The sequence below is a fragment of the Misgurnus anguillicaudatus genome, chromosome 18 (genome assembly GCF_027580225.2).
Source record: "Misgurnus anguillicaudatus chromosome 18, ASM2758022v2, whole genome shotgun sequence".
Classification (NCBI taxonomy): Eukaryota; Metazoa; Chordata; class Actinopteri; order Cypriniformes; family Cobitidae; genus Misgurnus; species Misgurnus anguillicaudatus.
The window spans coordinates 5,227,069-5,251,553 of record NC_073354.2 but is presented as its reverse complement, the minus strand read 5'-3'; the positions used below and the strand labels follow the sequence as shown (position 1 = coordinate 5,251,553).

At 37.3% G+C, this 24,485-nt stretch overlaps 1 protein-coding gene across 1 annotated transcript in view; it reads right to left on the bottom strand.

The window, feature by feature from the left end:
- Window positions 1-24,485, bottom strand: part of LOC141350479 (exostosin-1) — a 412,075-nt gene that overhangs the window by 59,507 nt on the left and 328,083 nt on the right. Inside the window, exons 4-5 of the mRNA XM_073855643.1 lie at window positions 19,155-19,262; window positions 12,662-12,781 (exon numbers count right to left, since the gene is read on the bottom strand). Of these exons, the coding sequence (XP_073711744.1) occupies window positions 12,662-12,781; window positions 19,155-19,262 (228 nt within the window). The remainder of the gene's footprint in view (window positions 1-12,661; window positions 12,782-19,154; window positions 19,263-24,485) is intronic.

Below are 24,485 nucleotides of genomic sequence, written 5' to 3'. Positions count from 1 at the left end.
GGACATCAAAATGTCCCCACAAGGTCACAAAAATACTGGTATTCCTATCTTGGTGGGGACAATTGGTCCCCACAACGTGATAATTACCAGGTACACACACACACACACACACACACACACACACCAGGGACGGATTATGGCGATGATGTGCCCTGGGCACAGATGTCTTAAAGGCCCCCTTTACCAATTTTTTGGGCATGCACAGGGGCTCAAGTGTTGGTTTGCCTCTGCCTGTATGCCCCATCATACAGGATTAACAATGGCACTAATACGCGGGGAGAGAATGCACACAATATTCTGTACTTTCATACCACAAATTGGTTTATTTATATCTCACCAGTATCTGTCAACATACTGTACAACATACTCCAAAAAAGACGAGCGGAGCTTTTCACTCAAAGTTGAATACATGTGCTTTCTTTTCATTGATCCACTTGGTTGTGGTTTTAAACTCATTTTTGTTTTGGTTTTTGAGTAACCGTCTTCTACGCGTGACTTTTATATTACGCCATGCTTTTCACTCGCCTCTAGATGGCCCTTTCAACAGCACAGCAATACATTAAAATTATTTATTTGATTTATTTACTAGTTAATACTTTGCAACTGCAAAAAAATGTACATTATTCCTCAATATTTAACACAATTTTACTGAAAATAAAATAAAAATATTTACTTGAAAAGAATAGACACAGTAAATTTGACAGGGCCCCCTGCTGGCCCAGTGCCCTGGGCAAGTGCCCAGTAGGCCCGTGCGTTAATCCATGCCTGACACACACACACAAACGACTATGCATCATTTGCTTCATTTTCCTCATTTGTGAACATGCAGGTTCCTCCCTGTGTATAGACTCTGAGGCTTTTAATTTACCTGCGTCTAATTGTAATGTGCCTTGAACACTAATAGCAGCATGGTCTCACTGTTAATACGTACTGTAACTTTCAAAAACACAAAACATACTTTTTTGTACATTTAAATAGATTCTGAAACATACTATGTAGACGTTTTTGCAACATTTAATAGTAGAATTATTACTTTTGTACAGCTACAAAACGTATAACATTTACAAATCTATCGTACCATAAAGATTGCTGCTATTTTATTGATAATGTTACCACTCAAACCCTTTTTATACAAAATAAAAAAATCTTGTACAGCTAGAAATAAAAAGCATAACAGACAGACGAGTGTAATCGCAATTATTTATTTATTGCGAAATTTCAAAAGCAGTACCAAAAGTAGTTAAAATGATGATGTGCTGCAGCCGCGGTCCTCTTTGGAGTTTATGAATTACAGAGAAATATTTATATAGAAGTTATTAATCCACTGGAACGTTAATCCAGCTTCTTTGTCATGGCACGCATTTCAAATTTCAAAAGTACATAATCTGAAAGATGGCAATGTTGCAAAGAGCCATTGAGCGTTTGATATCAATGTGTCGTAAGCTTCTCGAGGCACAATATTTGAATTTAAATTCATATTGAATGCGAGATTTGACGTTTAGTTGCTGCTAGGGATGTTAACAATTAATCGATCTTCGATTAATTGTCGATAAGAATTAAATCGATAAAACTTAACGATTGTCAAAAAAGCAAGCACGTGTGTCCGGCGCCTGCGCAAAGCACATACACAGCTGGTGAAAACACTAACCAAGGGCGAAGAAGTTAAACTAGCCATGACCACAATGATGCTCGATGCCAAACACACACTTGGGCTTTTTGTCCTCATTCGAGACGAGGCTGGCTGCTAACATAACAAAATTGCATCCGCAGAGGATCTGAGAGGGTCCGATGCCGAAAATCTAAACAGTTAGGATACTGAAAGCAAAGACCCTCTTCAGGGAAGCCTGCAAGATTAGCATAGCAGCGCTGCTAACGCTGCTTTAGGGAAGGCGTCCAGAAGCCGTTTTTAATAAACAGATTAAAATGAAAAACTTAAATTCTGGCAAGAAACTGTTAAGTGTAAACTGTAACTGACTGTCGTTACACTCTGAACTCCAGCAACATATATCATTGATCATCATCATTACTGGCTGAGGCGCTACACGCTAAACACTGTTTCGGGTTTTCTAATGGAAGGTTGAAGTCTTCATAATAAGCATCTTTGCTGAAAGTACGCCGCAGGTCTAAAGCTGAGGTGACGACGGGAAAAGTGCCCTTTTGTGTGCTTCTTGGATATAATTACAACAAGTGATGTATCGACGACTCAGAAAGCGAGGTGAACAACTAGAAAAATAACACTTGATGATAATGAAACTTTTATTTTGTCATGGATGCATGCGACTGTGCGGAGTGCCCGTTATGAGGCGGAGTTTACTGTGTCTATTAGTCATTATATTTCATTACGAGATTAAATTGATGATTTTTATCAAAACACCAACTACATTGACTCATTTTACAATCCCACTAGCATATTATTTAGACAAAATAAAATCTTTTAATTTGCATGAAGAAGCTGGCGTTTTTATGCACACTTTCATGTCATTGGCTATATGCCACTGCAGTAAAGGCTTATTGCACTATTAAAGGTAAAGATTATTCAATTTGATTAATTTAAATGATCATCGAATATGGGAGATTGCATAATTTGACATCCCTAGTTGCTGCTGAGAACTGAAAGTTTGCTGGATAAAGGGCTACATTTGGATCTGTTCCTCACAATCATATGAATTTTAAAGGGACAATATGTGGTTTTTTAATTATTTTATTACTCAAAATCAATGTCTTTGATCAATATCAGTGGTGATCTGACTTTTCTTTGTAAGCTTAGAATTTCTCCTCTTTATTTACATTGAACGGGTAAGTCCTAGAAGCCTTCCATGTCATTCCGCCATATTGATAAACTATAAAAGCACTAGCCTACCGCAACGTGTTTCCACAGCGCATTTTCGTTCAGAACACGTAAACCAGTTAGACCAGGGTCCTTGCAAATGGTCAAAAGAGAAATGCAAATTAGCTATGGCCAGGTGGATGTAACAAGCTCGCTGATTGGCTCTGATTGTACATCATGCGTAAATATATAGATCTCGGATGAGGACCCAAAGAGTCATGGAAAAGCTTAATAGAGAGGCTAAAACAAAAAGCAAATCGAATAACGAAAAGAATAAGGAGAACCATCGGGAAATGAAAACAGATATGTTAAACGGAAATGCCCTTTTAAATGCCTAATTTAAACCTGTATTTGTAGTTCAATTTATAAATCCAATTATTTATTTCTCTTTTTAAATCGCTTTTTGAAATAAATTTTGAAATTCCATTATTTAATTAACAATTTGTAAATGCAATTTAAAATGATGAACTTATTGAGCGTTTTATGTTGTTTTTGTAAATTGTTATATTAATTTGAACTATTTATTAATGGATTATTATTTCATTTCGACATTATTTTTATAATCTCACCTTTTATTGCCTAATAAAATGTTACATAATGATTTTTTTTGTAAATTTGTCTATTTATTTATAGATTAATTAATTAATTTTTAAACAAATCTAATAATTGCCATTTTTATTGTCCAGGTATTAAATATTGAAGTTCTTTATTACATTTTGCATGACTCTTGTGGTCCTCCATAGTAAAGCTGGTTAAACGTAAATAATAAACGTGTTAGTCCTGTCAACACTCAATATTATAAGTTTCAGACAGTGAAACTTTATTAAATGTATGTGTGGTGCAACCACACTTTATGTAAAAATACAGACATATTCTCATGAGATCATGCTGGATAAAGCACTATATAAAGTAAATGTTCATTATTGCGTTTGCTGTTCTTGGGACTATTATTAATAAAGGTATTGTGTGCCTCTATTAAATGCAATTGCAAAAAAATAACATTTGTCATCGAATAAACATACTGTAACGTATAAAATCTCATTTTAAATTTAGAAGACCATATTGGAGCAGTCAAAATTAATACACATATCAGCTTGGTTAATATTACTAGTCTGTTCATATTTCTTAAAGAGCTCAAATGCAAAGGCCGCTAAACGAGTTAATGATATTGATGAATGCTCTCAGAACGTATCACTCATCAAATACTATCGCTTCAAATCTGCTTAATCCTGACATCAGGCCATTCAGAAATACCGGTTTGTTGGCAGAATCCATTAAACGTCACAACAATTTTTCAGCAAAAGTGCACGGAAGAATTGAATGAATGAATGAAGGTGTCACAGTTTTATACACCTATTTCGCCACCATTAACGAGTTATAATTGTCAATTAAGAGAAAACATTTCCCTGCCAATGATGCTTTTTTGACAAGTTTTTACAGTAATCTTTATTTCCACTATTATACACTAGACTAAAATAAATGTAAGAGCTGTCCAAACTCAAAACAACTTGCACTGACATATCTTAAAATACATCAGTGCTCTTTGTTTGCATAAAAATGCATATAAATAATGTTTTTATTAAGGTATGTTTGTTGAAACTAGTTATATTTCTCATTTAAACTGAGGTCTAGTCCTGGCTTAAGATAATCCCTGTCCGGGAAACTGCCAATAGGTGTTTTCAGAAAAGTTTCACAAATGTCTACAAATACATTTTTTCTTACATTCATGACGTTACGGATCCTAAGACTAAGGTTGGTGCTAACAGTTCTATTAAAGAAAATCTCTTTCACAAACACATAGACGACAGTTCAAATCAAAGACCTGATAAAAGACAGACAGCGTGCTTTATGTTCTGCTAAATAAAATCAATCATTGCCAAAAATTAAGAATGGAAAGAAACAAAATTACCAGCATGAGATGGAGGAACTGCAATGCTCCATGCCAAAACAATGGTTTAAGTCAATGAGGAACATAATGGGAATGGATGGGGATAAGAGTGACATGGTGTCTCAGGACCAAAACATCATGCAACGTGAATGTGACACTTTGGCTTGACATTTTGCTTCCGTGTGGAACTACACATTTCTCTGTCTGAGGAAGAAGTTATCTGCGAGTTGTCAAACTGTAGTTTACCTCCTCTGACTGCATTCCTCCCTGACATCTTCAATACATGCATTCAGCATAACATTTTCCCAAAACAATGGAAGGAGGCCATAGTAAAAGCTGTTCCTAAAAAAGCAAAGCCTAGTTTTCCAACAGATTATCACCAGATCTCACTACTCAGCTGTGTTGGAAAAGTGTTTGAAGAAATCCTCAGAGATGCTATTCTGGAGGATAGAGTTACTAAAATCGAACCATCACAACACGGCTTTATGAGAAACAGATCAGTCGACACTGCCTTGATTCAAATTCTGCAACAATGGCATGATGCACTTAACAGCTTCCCCAAAATGGACATACATGCTGATTTGGTTAACTTCAGTCGAGCTTTTGAAACAATTGAATATTCTTGACTGCTTCATTCCTTTGCTGGGTTGCATGTTAGACATCCTTAGTGGTTTATAGTAAGAAGCAGAGGTGGGGACAAGTCACACATGGTCAAGTCCAAGCAAGTCTTAACCATCAAGTCTCGAGCCAAATCTCAAGTCACAGTTTAGTTCACAGTGTTGGTCGCTGAGTTGCGGTTCAAACAAAGTGCTGAAAATTCTCTTTTTGAAATGTATAACGCTTTCAACGGAATAAACATAACCTTGCATTCGGACAATGAATAATTGCTTTAGTTATAGTCTATTTTCTATAGATGTGTAAAACCATATTTTGGCGGATTGTTTTTTTACTTTCATTGTTTCACTAGTTTACCTGTCCATTTAGTCTTAATAATCAATGGTAAATGAACTTGGCTTGCTGTTCTCGGAGGCAGTTCGAATCTTGGTCGGGCTCGAGCCCCAAGTCCAAGTAACAGAACAAAAAAAAAATGCAGTGAAGGAGGAGAGATGCCAGAAGAATTGCGGCTGGGCGCAGAGGCTCACGTTTACCATATGATTTTAATGATGATTGACAGTTTAGGTTCCTTTTCAAACCTACGTTAAAAGCACAGCCGTTAAAATATGATTAATAGTTTATTATGATCATGGTGCCACGATCGCTGGATAATTCTGAAGTTGTTTTAAAGAAGAATAAAATAATTACTTTTCAGTCATTTGCGATGCCCATGTCACACAGTTGAACGTCTCCGCGTATTTACATGATTTGCGAGGTACATTTGCAAATTATTCATAAAGTTATAACTCTGCAATTCTTTGATCGATTGTGTTTTAGAAGTACTGTATGCTCAAAACTCTTATGACAGCAATGTGATCGCTGATGCGCTGGTAGAGAGAGAGAGACCAAGAAAAAGAGAGAGCGCGACTCTGTACAACAGTGGAAATGATCGATGTTATTTGAAGTCGGCTCTTAAAGTACAAAATACCCGATTATTAAAATTCCGGGACGTTCTTGCGACCCGGTGGCAACTTGTCCACGACCCGGTACTGGGTCGCGACCCTGTGGTTGGGGACCTCTGCTCTAATCTACACATAAACTTAAGACAAACATGGTAATGTTTTAATGTTTTGCTTTAGTGTTTTAATGTCAGACAATCACTGAAATGTGGGGAAAATGAAGAGAAAGGCAGCAGATATAGCATCATTCTTCAGAAAGAGTAGCAAGAAGCAGCCAAATGAATTTTAGTAAAATACATTTCAGTGGCCTACAAAATATAAATAAATGGGAAATATAAATTCTGGTTTCAAAGTAAATTTTAAAAAGTTTTATTTGATCAAATAGTTTAAAAAAAAACATGAGGTTGAATTATGACACTAAATTGTATGTGAATTTCAATTCATTTTAATTAAAATTAAAGTATTGTAGCAAATACGTTATACATCATTGTGATTAACGCACCTATGTAATACTTAAAAAAAAAAATTATTGATGTTAGAGATTTTATGTGCCACCCCATCACTGTAAAAAAATTCCGTAGAAATTACAGTATTACTTGCAGCTGGTTACTGGTAACTTACTGTAAATTTAAATTTATGTTATTTACTGGCAACATTTTGTTCAAAGTTAAATGAACATTAAACATTAACAAGTCTTTGTCTTTACAGAGTAAAACTAAAATAACAGCATCAAACAAAGCATTCTGGGAAACAAAATCTGAAGCAAAAAACAGAAAAAGGTTGATGATGATTTCTGGTTCACAGAATGCTTTGCATGAGGCTGTTATTGTATAGTTTTATTCTGTAAAGATAAAGACTTGTTAATATTTAAAATTTATTTAACTTTGAACAAACTCTTGCCAGTAAATACAATAAATTTAAGTTTACAGTAAGTTACCGGCAACCAGCTGCTCTTCTACGGATTTTTTTATACAGTGCAGAGTAACTGCTGGCCCTTGCCCGGCCACCCCTATAAAAAAATCCCTGGCTCCGCCAATGGTTCTCACAAAGCCGTCCAATCACAGTGGAGGAGGGGCGGGACCAATATCACAACAACCAACTGGCGCATCATTCAACAACAGATAAACAAAGCGCTCAGCAGAAGAAAGCCTGCAGTTGGCTGAAAAAAAGCTGGCATTCGGTGTTCGCCGGGCATTTTCAGGCACGTAAAAAAGGCTTTGGTGTGCACGCCCCCTAAAACTATATTTAAAGGACTGACAACTGTTGAGAGGGCATTATTGTTGCGCAATAAAAGAGCCTGAAAAAAAACTAATTTACAAGAAAAAATGTCAGAGGCACTTAGAGGGTTTTGCATCTGAGCCCTTCATTTATATTCTCATTGTATTCATTTCTAAGTGTAAAACCTTCAAATTACGCAAAAATTATGGACTGCACTTTTGAATACATCACACTGAGTGAAATGTAGAAAATAAGTTTCTTTGACTATTTCTTTGCATCTAGTTCGCTTTGACCATGTCTTTCTGTGTCTTTGTGTCACCACTTTCGAATGAATAGCAGAAAAAAATCTAGTCTAGAGTCTGAGCTCAGAATTTCACAGCATGTCACTCCGCTCAAAGTGATCCGAGCAGAACAGAAGTAAGGGATTAGGAAAGCCCTGGATACAGGCAACCTGAAAAACACAGCATGGTCCGTTCACAGGCAGGCAACGCACAGTGTTTTTGCGCACTGTACACAGCCCCTTACATACATGGAAAAAATGGACTACACTTCGCCCTTAACACGTAATGAAGAGAAGGTAAATTACGATGCCTTATTGTAGTGTTTCTCAGCTAGGTCAGGTGTGTTCTTATAAAATCATAGGCAGCAGGGATAAGAAAATGCAACTTCTGTTAAGTTTTAAAGGCTGTGTTTCTAATTTAACTAATTTAAGTGCACATTTATCCTTCACGTGGTAGCCAGATCAACACACCAGACGCCAGAAGTGCATGGTCAACATGGGTTGAAGTTGTGTAAATTCTGATTCACCAGCCGTGGGATACATGTGGTTTGGGCAGTCAATATTTCTGAAAACATTTATAGTTTGTATTGTCTGTCATTTTATTCTGGGATTGTTTTTTAAAGACTTTCAACACCTTTTACTGGATGAAGAGATACAGAATCCAAGTGCAAACTTTACGACTAGCTGACAAAGGCTGGCCTGTGCCCAGAAAAAGTCCTCAAATAATGCATCAGGATGTGAGGGAATGTTTGTGTAAATCTTTATGCATTTGTGCTTGTGTAGTAAAATTTCCAAGGCGGGAAGGCATCAAGGCACGTCCGATTCCAAAGTTTGGTTAGTTTCTAACTCCTGAGATACCTTCATCACACCATTCTATGCGTGTGTGCGTGGGAAATGTGATTGGTTGAGCCTGGTTGAGTTTAAAAAAAAAATAAAATGGTGGCAAAAAAACCTTTTGTGTAATTTTGTGTAGATAAGGTCATATTTTTACTTTTTACACATTTTGATTGCATTTCTAGCTAGAAATTAGTATTGCATTTTTTAAATGTGGGATTAGTTATCACAAAGGTGCTCTGTTTATATTTCAAAAAGAATTTCATTACGGTGCCTATAAAGCTGTCTGGATGTGTTTCCAGTCATTGTTTGAGTCAGTGAGCTCGTTTACATGCACACCAATAATGCGATTATTTCCAATAATGCGAGTAAGGTCTTAATCGCAGTAAGATGTTTACATGACTGGAGCTAACCTCTTCACTCCTGTTTACATGCAGTTTTTATTTTCGGATTATTCACACATAGCCCAATGCAGAGCACGAATGATGAACTCACATATATGGTCCACTGTTTTAATTTACTTACGTTAAATGACAAACACGTTGTTATGGATGTATTTCATTATCCGGTGCCGTGATGAAGATATAAATATGACAGTGCCTGTAAAGGGCGTTCACATTAAAACTATATAAAATATAGTTTAAAAAATCGTTTTATATTAAAGATAATAGCAGAGTTCACACAACAACTATAACGATAACGATTTTGGCACATAATGAACGATGAACCATTGACAGCCAATCAAAACTATTTTAACCTGAAGTGCACGCGCACTTAAATGCAGTAGAAAGCTCATTCATTGCTGAGGTCTATAACATAAAATTACCTCAGGTATCCAGAGCTGATGCAGTTGTTGCTGTGAAATTCATACTTAATGCTTTTTCTACCACACTGACTACGCCAAAAGGTACACAAACTACTACATTCATTGTTTAGTTACGCGAAACGCAGCGAGTTGACGACATCTGCTGGTTTCCCGCTGTGTAAATGCAACACAGCATATTCAGTGACATGAAAACAATTGCAAAAAAGTTTTTATTACAAGAAATATCCAATATTAGGTAATGCTGCGCTCGTTGAGCGAATTAGCATGAAGTTATGATTATGATGTGGTCACTAATTTATTTATTGTTATAATTATCGTTATAATGTCCCTTAAAGGTTTTATACACTGCTGTTGTGTTATTTGAGCTGTTTCTGGATGAAGACAGACTGCTGACAGCAAGTCGTGTTGGCAGAGTTCACGTAAAACTTCCTAATGTCAAGTTTAAAACGAATTTGTGCTTAAGGTGCGTGACTTAAACACACGCGCACTTCAGTTAGTGCGGTATAAAAGCGTTTACATGGACGCATACTGCGATTATAAATGGCGTACGCCACCTCTTTTAATGCGATTATACTTACTGCGATTATGAGCTTAATCGCATTATTTTTATCTAATTATTGCGTTTACATGAGGTAAAGTATAATCGCAGTATTAGGGTGCATGTAAACGTGGTCAGTACCTCTTGAGGCAGAAAGGCAACAAGTCAGCTACCTTCAAACTTCAAAAAGTATTTAGCCTCATTAGCAAAACCTAAAGCTGATCAGAGGTGGGTAGTAGTACGGTGCTACAATTACTTTGTTACATTTACTTGAGTAATATTTTTGAAAATATGTACTTTAACTCATTTCCCGACAGCCTTTTTTTTTTTAAAAAGTTGGCCGCCAGCATTTTTTGTGATTTTCACAAAAGTTTCACAAATTGCCTTCCTGTCACGACTGGGAACAAGAATCAGGACGCAAGTGCAGGGTTCACCATGAAATAAATAACATTTAATATAAAATGAACAGAAACAAAACACGAGGAGTAAAACAGCAACACAGGAACATCCAAAATGTGACACGGGGAACAGACAGGGTAGTAATGACAATGACAATGATCCGGCGACAGGTGAGAAACAGACAGCAGTATAAATACACAACACTTAACAGGGAACAGGTGTGATGAATCAGTCCGTGAATGTCCAGGTGACGTAATCGGAGAGACAAACAAAACATGACACGGATCACCGTGACATGACCCCTCCCTCTAAGAGTGGCTACCAGACACTCACCTAAACAAAACAAACACAAAAGTCTGGTAGCGAGAGTCCAAGGGAGGGGTGGAGGGCTTGGGGACCCTGGCGAAGCCGGCAGCCGCCGGGATGAGACCAACAGGAACGGTAGGCCGGACTGCGCCAGGAGAACCGGAGCGATCGCTCCGAGAACCGAGGCAGACGAATTACCCCCCTCCTGGGAATCGCCGACGATCAGCTGCCCCCGGAAGTCATCTCCCATCCCCTCGCGGAAACGGAGACCCTCTCACGGTAGCCACCCCGGGGAAATGATCGGGCGTGGTCCGTTCCGGATCCCCCTGCGAGCAGGATGGTGGTTCTCCGAGGGACCGTCGACGACGACTCAACCGTTGGGGGACCGCCTGGGCCGATCCTCCTCCCGCATGCTCGCAGGAGCGAGCGATCGCTCACGGTGGTCCCCAAGAGACATCGGGGCTGATGGGGAATGAACCCCGATGTCACTACTCCCCCTCGACGAAACTCCTGGGGGAGCCGCCCTCCGTGAACCCGCTGCGTCCAGTCTGGCCGGATCATTCTGTCACGACTGGGAACAAGAATCAGGACGCAAGTGCAGGGTTCACCATGAAATAAATAACATTTAATATAAAATGAACAGAAACAAAACACAAGGAGTAAAACAGCAACACAGGAACATCCAAAATGTGACAGGGGGAACAGACAGGGTAGTAATGACAATGACAATGATCCGGCGACAGGTGAGAAACAGACAGCAGTATAAATACACAACACTTAACAGGGAACAGGTGTGATGAATCAGTCCGTGAATGTCCAGGTGACGTAATCGGAGAGACAAACAAAACATGACACGGATCACCGTGACACTTCCAGGAAAATTTTCTTCCATAAATATATAAACATACAAATATATTTAAAATGAAAGAACAGACTGCTTTTAAACAAAATGGAAAACAAGGTTTCATCTTATCTTAATTTGTTCTCTTTTTATAACTCTCAAATATGGGTAGGTTTCTTTAAATATACCACATTTTGAGCAAAAAGCTGAAATAATTGCATTTTTGTAAAAGACCATTAGATCTTTTTGTTAGAGATCAGAATCAGAACTACAGGTATGAACTATTTGCTAAGTTAATGCCTCAGTTTTTTATAAGTTGGGTAAGAGCGCCCCCCCCCCAATAGATGAAAGTGGAATTATAGATTACCGTAAAAACACGTCAGAAAAGCGTCATTGGCAGGGAAATGTTTTCTCTTAATTGACGAGATAACTTGTCAATGGCGGTGAAAGAGTTAAACAAAAGAGAATATGCCAATATTACTTTATTTACTGTGAGTTGTGTACTTATTGTTGTAATTGTGTAATTATTGTTGTATTACTATGTTTTGCACACAAGATTTTCACTCCATGTACACCTGTGATTTCATTTGATTTGACTGACACGGCTTTTCATAATAAAGTATAAAGCGGTGGTATGAATGTAAAGGTTGAGATATGTGGTGGTCGCAAAAAATATAGTATTAATGTTCCTAGGATTTTTTTAATGAAACTATAATAATATAATATAACTAATATAATATATAGTAAATATAATAGTTTGTAAACAAAAACACGACAGGCCTGCCCGCATGGATCAGTCAGATTACAAGTTAAGAGTCTTAAAAATGCCCTTTTACTTTGTTACACTCTCCAACGTTCCTTTAATTCATTATGAAATGTGTGGTTTATTCCAAGATTGCAGTGTCTTGTTTCTGGGGCATTCGCAAATGACTTTTACTTTTATTTGAGTTATTATTTCTATAGTTACTTGCGTAAGTCTTTGGCTACTCTTCACACCTCTGAAACTGATTTGCTAAGGGGGTCCACTGATAGCTACTTTTGGGAGCTATACAAAATAAAGTCTCGAAATTTGTGGAAAGCTTGATGATCCACCTTTTCCAATGAGACTTTTCTCAGATTTTGCAGGTGAATTCTGTGAATTCAGGACTAACCTCTAGTGTGGTCAAGACTATCTTTGTGACAGAGGAGAAGTAGGCGTCCCACAGGAACTGGGTCTGTTGCCGTGGGGCCGGGATTCTGTCGGGACCCGCAGGCCTGGTGATAGATGGAACCTGAAAGAGAGAGAAAGAGAGAAATGTCTTTAGAAATACTCCTGTGTGTGTTTTTTAAAGATTTTGTGATTTTCAGCAATTTGTTTAACTGCCCCACATTTTAGCTTCTGTAATCACACTTGTGTCCTGTCTGATGAGATATCTGAATACCTGAAGCTAAACTTTATCTCTTGCAGTTGTTAGGCTGACGCAATACTCCTATTACACTATTTGAAACAAATATTTACGCTGGCACCAAGTTAACTGCTTTGGCCATGTGATACATTGACTTTTCGCCATATTGAACTGGCTAATGTGGTAACATTGGACACAAGTAAACATGGGAGCTACTGAATAAAAAGCACAATAAAGTTTACATTTATCAACTGTTTTTTGAGACGTCCCTAATGTAATGTAATGAACGTGATATTAGGATAAAGATAAATATTTTGCAAAAACGACTTTTTCTGTCATCATAATGAAATCATCTTATGTCATATGTTTTGCATTCTGTAAATCCAAGTTTTTTTAAGACATTTTACAGCTTAGCTATTATAATTTTTTAAACTGTGGAGAAAGTTCTGAAAGTTTCAGCATGTTTTTTTTTTATACAATGAACTCAATTTCTTATGATCCTACCCCAAAAAAGCTAAAATAAAGATGCATGCATCTTGAATACATTAAAGGGGTTAAAGGTGCATTGTGTAACTTTTATAAGGATCTCTTGACAGAAATGCATTATAATATACAGTACATAAGTATATTATCAGTGGTATATAAAGATCTTACATAATGAGCTGTATTGTTTGTATTACTTCAGAATGAGACATTTTTATCTCCATGGAAGTCACTGTCATGTTTCTACAGTAGCCCTAAACAGAAAAACTGCTCTACACCACATTGTCTCAGACAAGACATGTTTTTCCTGTGTCGGGCAACAAAGCTTCTCTATGTGTTTCAATAGGGAGCAGTGAACTGTGGACTAAGCTTAGGTTGCAATTCGCAATTTCACTGCTAGATGCCGCTAAAATCTACAAACTGCACATTTAATGGATATTTACTTCAATAGCTCTGCTTTACGTGACACATGCATGTCACGTATATTGTACAGGTTACACTACACCCGCAACACCCAACGATTTTGCGTATCACTGTACAGCCCCCCTAGTAACATTTTGTTATTGTTCATAGTTGGTCAGATACTACACTCTAAAAACAAACGGTGCTATATAGCACCAAAAGTGGTTCTTTGCTCGTAATCATAGAAGAACCGTTTTTAGTGCCATAAAGCACCGGTGAAGCACCAGTGAAGCACCTGTGTAGAACCAAATAGTGCTATGTAGAACCATATTTGGTGCTATAGTGGTTCTATATGGCCCCTATATGGTTCTACACCGGTGCTTCACTGGTGCTTCACCAGTGCTTTATGGCACTAAAAACGGTTCTTCTATGATTACGATCCAAAGCAACAGTTTTGGTTCTATATAGCACTGTTTGTTTTTTTAGAGTGTATTTTTTCTAGCGGAAGGAAGACTTTTAGTGATTTTACTTCATGAAAGTTGTGGTGATACATATTTTTTAGCTTTAATATTTGTATTGTGTGGTAACTTTTTATAAAAAGCCACTTATAAGTGAATAAGTCATGGCTAAAGGAGTTGCATTGACTCAGCTTTGTGTCATGCCTAGCAATGCACTTCAGCCGTTACTTATTCGCAGCCTCTGGTACCTTATTGCTTTTGTAAAGAATATATACAGTACTGCACTGTGACATTAATTTGGTAATGAATCATTAAAAGAGTCACTGGTAAAATATATGTTTAACTTTGTGTTTGTTTGTTTGTGTGCATGCATACAGTAAAATGACCTTTCTTACTATCTTACTATGCTACAGACAGAATTTACTCATTCATAGTCAGAAGACAACTAGCTTATTGCATAATTAAAAACTCCAAAATATTAAGATATCAATTGTGTCTGCAAATGTAGGCAAATCTTTTCTTCTGTATTTTGTTGGAATAATAAATTGGCTTGATTAATTATGAGCTCAGGGAATCGTCTGATATAATGTTTTTTTTTTCTCAGAAGCCATTAAGGCACATAAAACTTCTTCATTCATGGCTCTCTGCTCTTTCTCATGAGAATTTCACTGGCATTTAATTAAACTTTCCAGTGCAGTGAATGGTGACTTTAAAAAAATGTAGAAGAAGCAGGATTTGCAGTCTACTGAAAAAAAGATGGGGGATTGAAAGAGGTCAAGATATATTAGGGATCAATGAACAATAAGACCCGACTGCAAGTCTCAAAGCTTAAAACTTCCTAAAGCCAATTTTTTATTGAAAACCATTTCCCAGCTAGCCAAAATACATGACTGTTATGTATCGTCAACTTAATATGATGACCAAACGTAGGTTGTGACGACGTATGGGGTTACGTCATGGTGACCAGAAAAGTAAAATTCCTGTATTCATCACCTCAACATAACTTTGCATTGCAATCTGCCTGTGACATTGTAATAGATTAAAAGTGTTGGGTTGGTAACCAGCTAGTAATGGGACGTAACAATTATATTGCCAGCTCATAAGTCATAAAACAACCAAAAATGATGAATAAATTATGTAACTGGTACTTTGTGTGTTAGTAGGGTTGTTTGGATCTGCCCAACTTTAAGACATTACATGGATCAACACGCCTACACAGCGAGACTTTAGATGTGTTCAAATCATTCAGCGCTTTGTAGACCAATTGGCATATGACATCAAAGTGCATTTAAAGAATACAAATGTAATATTTCAGTGTCATATGTTGATGGATCTGCACAATGTCACATAAAGTCAACTACACATATAGAGGGATGCCGCAGGGATGGTGTATTTTTTAGGCAAAACCCGGAAGTGACCAGAGTCAACCAGAGTTGTCAGGATTTTTCTTCACAATTGAAAATCCCCAAAACAATGCAACATGGGCACAACAGCACTGTAAAAACTTTAAAACTTTAAAATGTTAATTCAACAAAGAAAATTAAGTAACATAGATATATAAGTTTTTGTCCAATTTGTTCACCCAACTTGCCAAACTGAGTAATCTGAACAAGCAATAAAAAAAACAATGGCCGGAATGGTTCCCAGCATGCATTGTGAACTGTTCACGTCTTTCGTTAATATTTACTAAAAAATATTATTGTTTTGATGTTTGCTGGCTTTATTTATGTTGTTATGTTATTAATGTTAGTTATATGTTGTATTTAAAGTTATTTTGAAAGAATGATTTTGTTCATTGTTACCAAAACCGCCTTAATGCACGGGCTTACCTGGGCTGAAGCCCAGGGGCCTCCCAAGTTCAAGGGCCTCCCAAGTTTGCGTTCATGATGAGCTGAAAAGGTCATATTGTTTTGTAACTTGTCAGGTTTTCTGTCAATCACTCTAATTGCACGTTTCATGGCTGGTGATTGGTCCGTTGTAACTTAACGTGAAATAAAATGTTAGACGTAACATATTTTTTATTCTGCGTAATGTAATTAAGTGCGCGTTGTCAACTTGACATTCCTGCACGTTAGACTGAGTGTGACAGAGAAACGGGAAATAATCCACCAACAAATGAAAGAGTAATTTCTGAAATTTCATAAGCATTAGTGAGGTGCAGGTCTCTCTCTCTTTCGTGCGCGCGCTCGCTCGTTCGCTCTCTCTGTGCTCCTGCAGCTGTCTGAGTCTCTGGCATGCAGAAGTCTCTGACCCGTGCGCAAGAAACTGTGCCGCTAAATTAAGAAAGGCGTTCCCGCACATAATGCTGTAAGTTGTTATAAAGTTTAAGTTTACTCGCGTTTATATCAGTGACGCGTGCGCAGCTGGAGCGATGTAGTTTGACGCGACGTTAGCTCACAGTACACACATCTGGTTTAGAAAGACGGGAAAGAGACGCAACGGTAAAGGTGCAAGTCTAAGAAAGTAAAGAGCGACAAGACCATCTCAAATGATCATCCCCTGATAGCACCATTATAATCTCATTATCTAAAGATCTTATATACAGGTATGTTCCCTGTCTGTCTGGTGCATATTCATACTTGGTCGTTTCACATGCTTATGTATGCATAAATACTAAATACAATGCATACTATATCTTCAATAGCCTACAAAATAAATAACTGATTAAAAAACAAAATTCTGTCTATAAAGACTTATCTTTTGTTATCATTAATGCATTTTCACTTTAAAACTAACTTTAACTTATTATATTTTTAAAACTGTGGTGAGCATTTAGTTAGTGAGTCGCAATTTTCTGCAAATTTGTATATTCCAAAAACAATAAAAACATCAAGCTTATAAAAATATATACTTTCACACATTTTGGTTTTATTATCACCACAAGTTACTGTGTGTGTGGTTGTTAAATAAAGTGTCTTGTGTTTATGCTCAAGTGGGCTCAGTGATATGTTAATAACAATATTATGGTGTTTTCTGGCTCAAAGAGGGAAAACTCACTGTTGTATGTCTCGAAAGAAACTAATGCATTTTGATATGTAGATTACCTAGATATTACACTTAAAAAAAAAAAATAGACCATAAATCGAGGGGAAGGGGGGCCTACAAAACCTCTTAGCCCCGGGGCCTCACATTAGGTTAAGGCGGCCCTGATTGTTACCATGATTGAGAAGTGTGTGTTCAGTGTAGAGGGCAGCACAGTGAGTTAGCGCGCATCATTGTTGCCTCACAGCATAAAGGTCTCTGGTTTAAGCAAGGGCAAAGTCAGACAAAGACTGTTTATGAGACCTTTCTGTGTACACTCCCACAGTCCAAAACATGTAGATTGGTTGAATTTGGATATACTAAATTACTCTTTACCCAACTTTGCTTATTACCTAATCAGTTTGGTTCAACTTATTGGTTTAAGTTGACATTACTCAGTAAATTAAGTAAGGTGAACTACATCACCCAAAAGGTTAGTAAACTTTTGGTAAAAAAAACTGCAGCAAGTTGCCTTAAAAATGTAAAAAAAAGTTAAGTCAACGTTTTATTTTTTACAGTGAGAGATTCATCCACAAAGCATTTCTTTATCAAGTAACATTTTTAAAATGTGTTGGTGGTGATGGCGTTGATGTTGAGAGACAGTGGTGTAGTTCGCTTGTAGCATAAGGTTAGCTTTACATTTCTAGTAAACACATTCACATGTAGACTTCAAAATTCATAAAAGTTAATCTGTAAAGATTATCTTGTTGGAGAAAACCAACACATCCTCACCCCATGTCGTCAATATTTGACGACACTTGACCATTCGTCAATATGTGACAGGGAGGGTATACCTTTCGCGTCATTTTTTGACGAACTGGGGACTTCAATACTATTACTTCCGTTGCATTCTCTTTCCTATTTTCTTACCATTTTCGCGTCGGTTTAGGGTTAGATTACGCAAAATTAAACAGTGTACGCGAAATTAAACAGTTGTCACCTGGCGTTGGGGTTAGAGTTAGGTACGACAGTTGTCACCTGGCATTGGGGTTAGAGTTAGGTTTGGGTAGGGATGTCATTATGTAAATCTAACCCTAAACCGACGCGAAAATGGTAAGAAAATAGGAAAGAGAATGCAACGGACGTAATAGTATTGAAGTCCCCAGTTCGTCAAAAAATGACGCGAAAGGTATACCCTCCCTGTCACATATTGACGAATGGTCAAGTGTCGTCAAATATTGACGACATGGGGTGAGGATGGGTTGGAGAAAACATGTACGTTTCATAAAGTTATTTGGTGATAATTCAATGGGAAAAATGAATGGGCTTTTGGGTGAGGGAACCAGTGTTGGCCTTCAAAAATATTTCATCCCAGAAAGAAGAGCTGGGAAAGCCATTACTATACTTAAAGGACATATATTGTACTTATTAATGATCTGACTATGACACTGTGATATCTGAGTAGTTTGCAGACTGCTGGCTGTAAAATTTGTTTTGCAATTCTGCACAACTCTCCAAAATATCCACTTTTTAAGAAGCTGGAGCTGATGTGTCTAACCTTGCTAATATGTAGCTTGTTTGTTTGAGGACATTTTAAAGATTATTAACACAAAACACAAATGTTACTTGTATTTATGACTTGATGCTTTATGTGAATTCTGTATGTGGTGCCATGTATGCACTTTCATATAATATAAAGCATGTCAAAATCTCAGAGAGCAAGAACTTCTTTCATGTTCTTTAACAATTTAATAATTAACTGCAGCCGGGTTTAAAACGGCATGAGGTTGCATAAATTATACTTTTTTATAAAAATCCTTTTAAAATGGCTGAGTTTGACATTATACTGTGTTTTTTGAATATGTAGAGGCTTGCATATGGTTTCTGTAAAATAATAATTGTAATAGAACATCTCTTGGTTTATTTTTCACTGATGGTCAAATGTAAATGTGTACCTGCAGCAGTAATCTCTCATCACCAATGACGGCTGCTTTACTCCAGTCAATGACTTCAGAGAACGGCAGCTCCCATCCATTACTCAGCAAAACAGGAATACAGGCGGCCTGCAGGAACATAAACACACATCTCAACATCTTCACTTCTCTACACAACAACAGCACAAACATACTTTCCCAGTCTTCATTTCAATTGATAAATTGTTGTCAAGATCGTATTTCTCCTGTGTACTTTTCAAATCTCAACATTTGAGGGATTCTTGCCTTTTAAATGGTTTGAAAAAAGAAAGATTTTGTTTGGATTGTTTTGTTATAATCTTTCTGTCATCATATCATTTTTTTTACAGTTTTCTAGCCTTACCCTTAAGGGTTGTGCACACCAAAACTTTTAAACGCGGCTGAAAACGCCTGGAGGACACAGATTGCCAGCAGTTTTTTTCAGCTGAGCGCCAGCTTTCTTCAGCCAAGAGCTTTGGTAACTGTGATACTTGAGCTGCGATTGGTTGTTGTGATACTTGTCCCACCCCTCCTCCACTGTGATTGGATGGCCATGTGAGAACTGACATTGACGAGTGGAGCTTTTCACCCAAAGTTGAATCTGCAGAAAAAACGCTGGCTGCTGGCTTATTTGAAAAACGCAGACCTTCCATTGAAAACAATTGGAAACATGCGCCGGCCGCGGGCGTAAAAGTTTTGGTGTGCACGCCCCCTTAGAGTTGAATGGGTTATATCCGTGACTTTTATGCAAACATTTTCTTTGCGTGTGAAAGCAGTACTTAGTTTTTTCTGTTTACTTTATTTTCAGCCTAGAATTGTAATATTATCAATTTTAGATAAATTAAAATCATTAGCTTTGGTTGAGATACTTCATTTTAAGTATTCATATACTGTATTTGATGTTTGAATAAGGTTCACTGTGGGTGGACACAATGCAGCAGAAATCAAAAATCGAAACCAATTCTATGTCCCAGATCACCTCTTTATTTGATGCACTAAACGTTTGTAACGGGAAAGTACATTTCAGTGTGAATGCAAGTGCTGAGACCTACTAGCCTGGATGCCAGCCAAACGTAGCCCCACCCACAACATTTCAGGACGGGAAGTTCGGTCTGGAGTGGCTCCGTTGTGGCGCTACTATGCTCGAACAAAAACTTTTCGGACCAATTAAATTGTCAGTGCGGGTTTTATACAATGATGGACAGATCGTAATCAACCACGTGACCAAAGAGCGCTTGTGTTGAATCCGTTTACAACAAAGACCATGGCCGCTGGAGAATTGAGATGTGAATATTCTGTCATCGACTCTGTTTAAGAAGATATCGACAGCGCATTGATTTTAAAAGAGGAACAGAGAAACGCGATCAAGACATGTGTTGATCGAAAATATGTTTTTGCCATACCTCCTACAGGATTCGGCAAAGTTGAATTTTTCAGCTGGCTCAGTGTGAACGTGCAACTTGGTGGGCATGACAACGTGGATATAACTAGTGGTCGTTGCCAGCTCCTTTTCAGAAGCCTGTGAATGAAGTTCATCTAACGGTAAGAGATAGTCTGACTGTGTGACTTAGTAAATAACAATTGTCGTGATATGAATCAAATGTTGTAAACATAGTAGGTGTCTATGTACATTCGCTAACTCAGACTTACTACAATCATAATATTAGTCTCATTGTAGCGAAATAACTAACAGTTCAGGTCAGGCTGCAAAAGAGGACAGACACCATTTCAACATCACACACTCGGTTGCTCTGATTGGTTGTAGGCCTATCAAATTGACTGCCAAGCATTTTTCGTCCTGGTTCGATTGAAACACGCCCCATAATCACAGCCCAATGGAGCGGTATCAGACTCAAATTCTGACTAGAATTGAGTTTGACAACGTCAGGCTAGAGACCTACAGTGCTAAAATATTACAAAACTGATCGCAGTTGCCTATATGCATATTGTGATTAACAATAACAATCACACTAGTCAAAATACAACTTTTCATTATTTCTTATGTAGTTTACTAATGTCTAATGGTCAGTGTACTGTCTTGTCACTTATTTCAAGCCATTTTTATTTTTGTAATCCTTGTACATTTTTTAATTTCTATACGCATGTATATTTTTGTGTACATAACAGTAAATGTCTGATGTATTGTGCTCATAGTCTGTAATGAAGCAAACTTGTGTTCAATTAGACCATATAGGGACTCTATGAACACTCTTATTTCAATATATAATGAATTAATACACACTAGTCTAATTTTGAAAAACATTTAGTAGGATAATATATGAACTGGAACGCAGCATAATAATATGAACCCTTTAAATGATAATAAACAGAAAAAACACCATAAAAATTCCCCCGGTGTACATTTCTCACTATTTAATGCTGTCATGAGTATTTATTGTTTTCTCCTCAAAGAAGCAAAAGGACATCCATGTTTAATGAGACCTCTTGGAGAACAACACACAAAGGGACATAGAAAAGCCTGCTGTTCAGACTAAATCTGACAATCATCCAATACAACAGGGTCTGATGAAAATTGCATTTGCACATCCTTAAAACACTTTCATGCACACTGCACTTTGAGAAACATTCAGTTAATGTTAACACAAGCTGGGCCACAACATCTCTCTGGAGCAAAATCATAGTTTTGACCCTTCTGTTTAGTATTACAGGATGTGTGTTATGTTTTAAATGCATTCTGGGGCAGTGGCGGATGCAGAACGTGACATATGGGTGGGCATGGATTAAGTCCGGGTGGGCCTGAATCTATGGGTGTCACTTTTGAATAAGAAACTATAACAAGTCTATAAAATTCGTCAAAACTCCAGAATACTAATTTAAACAGCATACACACACACCCGAACTGCACGTCACATTTTTGACATTATTGATACTTTAAATTGTAATGCAACGTGACATTTATCAAGCCTTTTTGGTAAAAAAAAATATTGGGCTCTCAAAGCCTACAAAAAAGAACCTGCACACAGTGACAGGAAATATAAATGAACCCAAAAAAACCTTATACTTTTTAAAATAACCTATTAAAGTGTTTAAATAAATACGGCTACTAAATGCTTAAAATGAAGCTTCTAACATCATATTCTCTTCATGCAAATCACTAAAAATATATTTTCGTTCTCACATATTTAAGTTAACTTACTAAATAAAGAAAGAAAAGGGGAATTGCTAGAATAATGTTAGACTCTGGGGTTATTCGAAATGACAAATAAATAAACATTTAATATACTTTTTGATGAGCACAAGAGCAAGCCTACTCGTGAAGAGCGGAGCCGAGGAGCGCGCATATCAGACGTGAACGAAAGGAATAATGGATTTAATGCTTTCACTTCAATTCCTGGCAGTTTCACTTGTTAGTGAGGATAGTAATGGCTAACAAGATGACGCCGAATTACTTACAACATAATTACCTAACTAAATCTGAGAGAATGCAAACACATTACAATATTTTTTCCTCCGCCCGACGGCCAAGGCGCATCATTTTTTTTAGCCCGACAGGAATTCGCCATAGCCCGTAATGGACGTCGGGCAAGCGATTTTGCGAGGTTTGTTTTGTAGAAAGACTTTCTTTAAAGTGAATTTCGTTTTGTATAAATTGTATCTTAATATTAATCAATGTTTGATCAAACAATTGCCTCGATTTAATAAATAAGAAGCAAACCAAGAACGTCTGTGGTGTGGATTGAAGTGAACCCACTATATTTCAGCAGCCTACGTCTTTCTGCTTTAATGCATTTCTTAAATGAATGTCTCAATTACACAGTAGGCTTATAGGTTGTTATGATAGGCTATTTGTTGCTTAAAAGCAATAGGCTATATTGTATAAAGTGTATCAATAAACGTGGCGTGACTTATAGTGCTGAGTTACAGAGCTGGTAGGCTGCTATATCAAACAACATCACTATGATCAGATGTTTTCTTTCTATTTTTTACCCCGCTGTCATATTTGTTGTGTGTTTATGTTATTGAGAGGAAAGCGCGCAGCACATATTTATAACGTGTTGTTATTCAAAATACGTTTTCTACTTGCTTGCAAAAAAAGTTCTCAAAGTGATCATGGATGAAAGCTGCTCGGGAATATTTCATTATAACGCAACATTCAACTGCTTTAATAGTTTTTAAATAGTTATCAGGCTTACTTATAATTTTACTGTTTTTAACATAACATGCAATAGATAAATTACACCACATAAAGTAGTATACATGTCTAACTATACAGAGTAGTATTTTTTACATTTCTGATTGGGCGGGCCAGCTGTCAATCTGGGCGGGCCCAGGCCCGCCCAGGCCCGCCCATAGCTCCGCGCCTGTTCTGGGGGAAATTCACAACGAGGGAATTGTGCCCACGTTTGTGCTGTCTGTGTGTGTCATTTTAGTGCCAAATTAAATTAGGCACAAGTGCGAATGTGCCCACAAAATCATTTCAGTGTTGCCGGCTGGTTAAAGTTTTTAAAGGATGTGGAGGATGCAGGACGCAACCATAATCTGGCTAATGGGACTGTTAGTGTTGTAGTCAAGACCACCTAAACCAAAACCAAGTCACGACCAAGACCAAGACAGGCCGAGACAAGACCAAGACTTTAAAGGGTCGAGACCAAGTCAAGACCAAGACCAAGACAGGCCGAGACCAAGTCAAGACCAAGACCAGTGCAAGTCACTGCATTAAAACACTTATGATAAAATCTGGAATATGTATATGATTAGGCACTTCTTGTCTGTGTGTGTGCGTGTTCGTGTGTGTTCGTGTGTGTGTGTGTGTGTGTGTGTGCCATCAGTAAAGTTGATAAAATAATCAAAGGCATTGCAGATATGTGGGAATTTATCTTTGCCTATAAGCAAATAAAAGTGAACAAACTAAAGAGCTGAAATCAACTTAACCATTTATTCTGAACTGTCTTTTCATGGCTTGCCATCCACTTAACACAATGCAGGTGTTTTTAGTAATAAAATTAGAAAAATTGTCATTGGGAGAAACTTAAACAACACTGTAAAAAAAAATCTCGTAAAAAAACGGTTATTTTCTGGCAGCAGGGGCGCCAGAAAATTACTTTCAAATAACAGGGAAAAACTGTGACGTAAAAATACAGATTTTGACTGTATAATAACGAATGTACAAAAACAGTTTTTTTTGTGTATTTGTACAGCCTTTAAATGTGTAATGAATGATATTTACTTGTATAAAAACAGTCAAAACACCTATAAATACGGGTAAACGCGGCGACAATGCAGCCTTTTCATGTTTAATTAATGATATTTACTTGTATAAAACAATAAAAAAACTATAAATACGGGTAAACGCTGCTATAATGCAGCCATTTC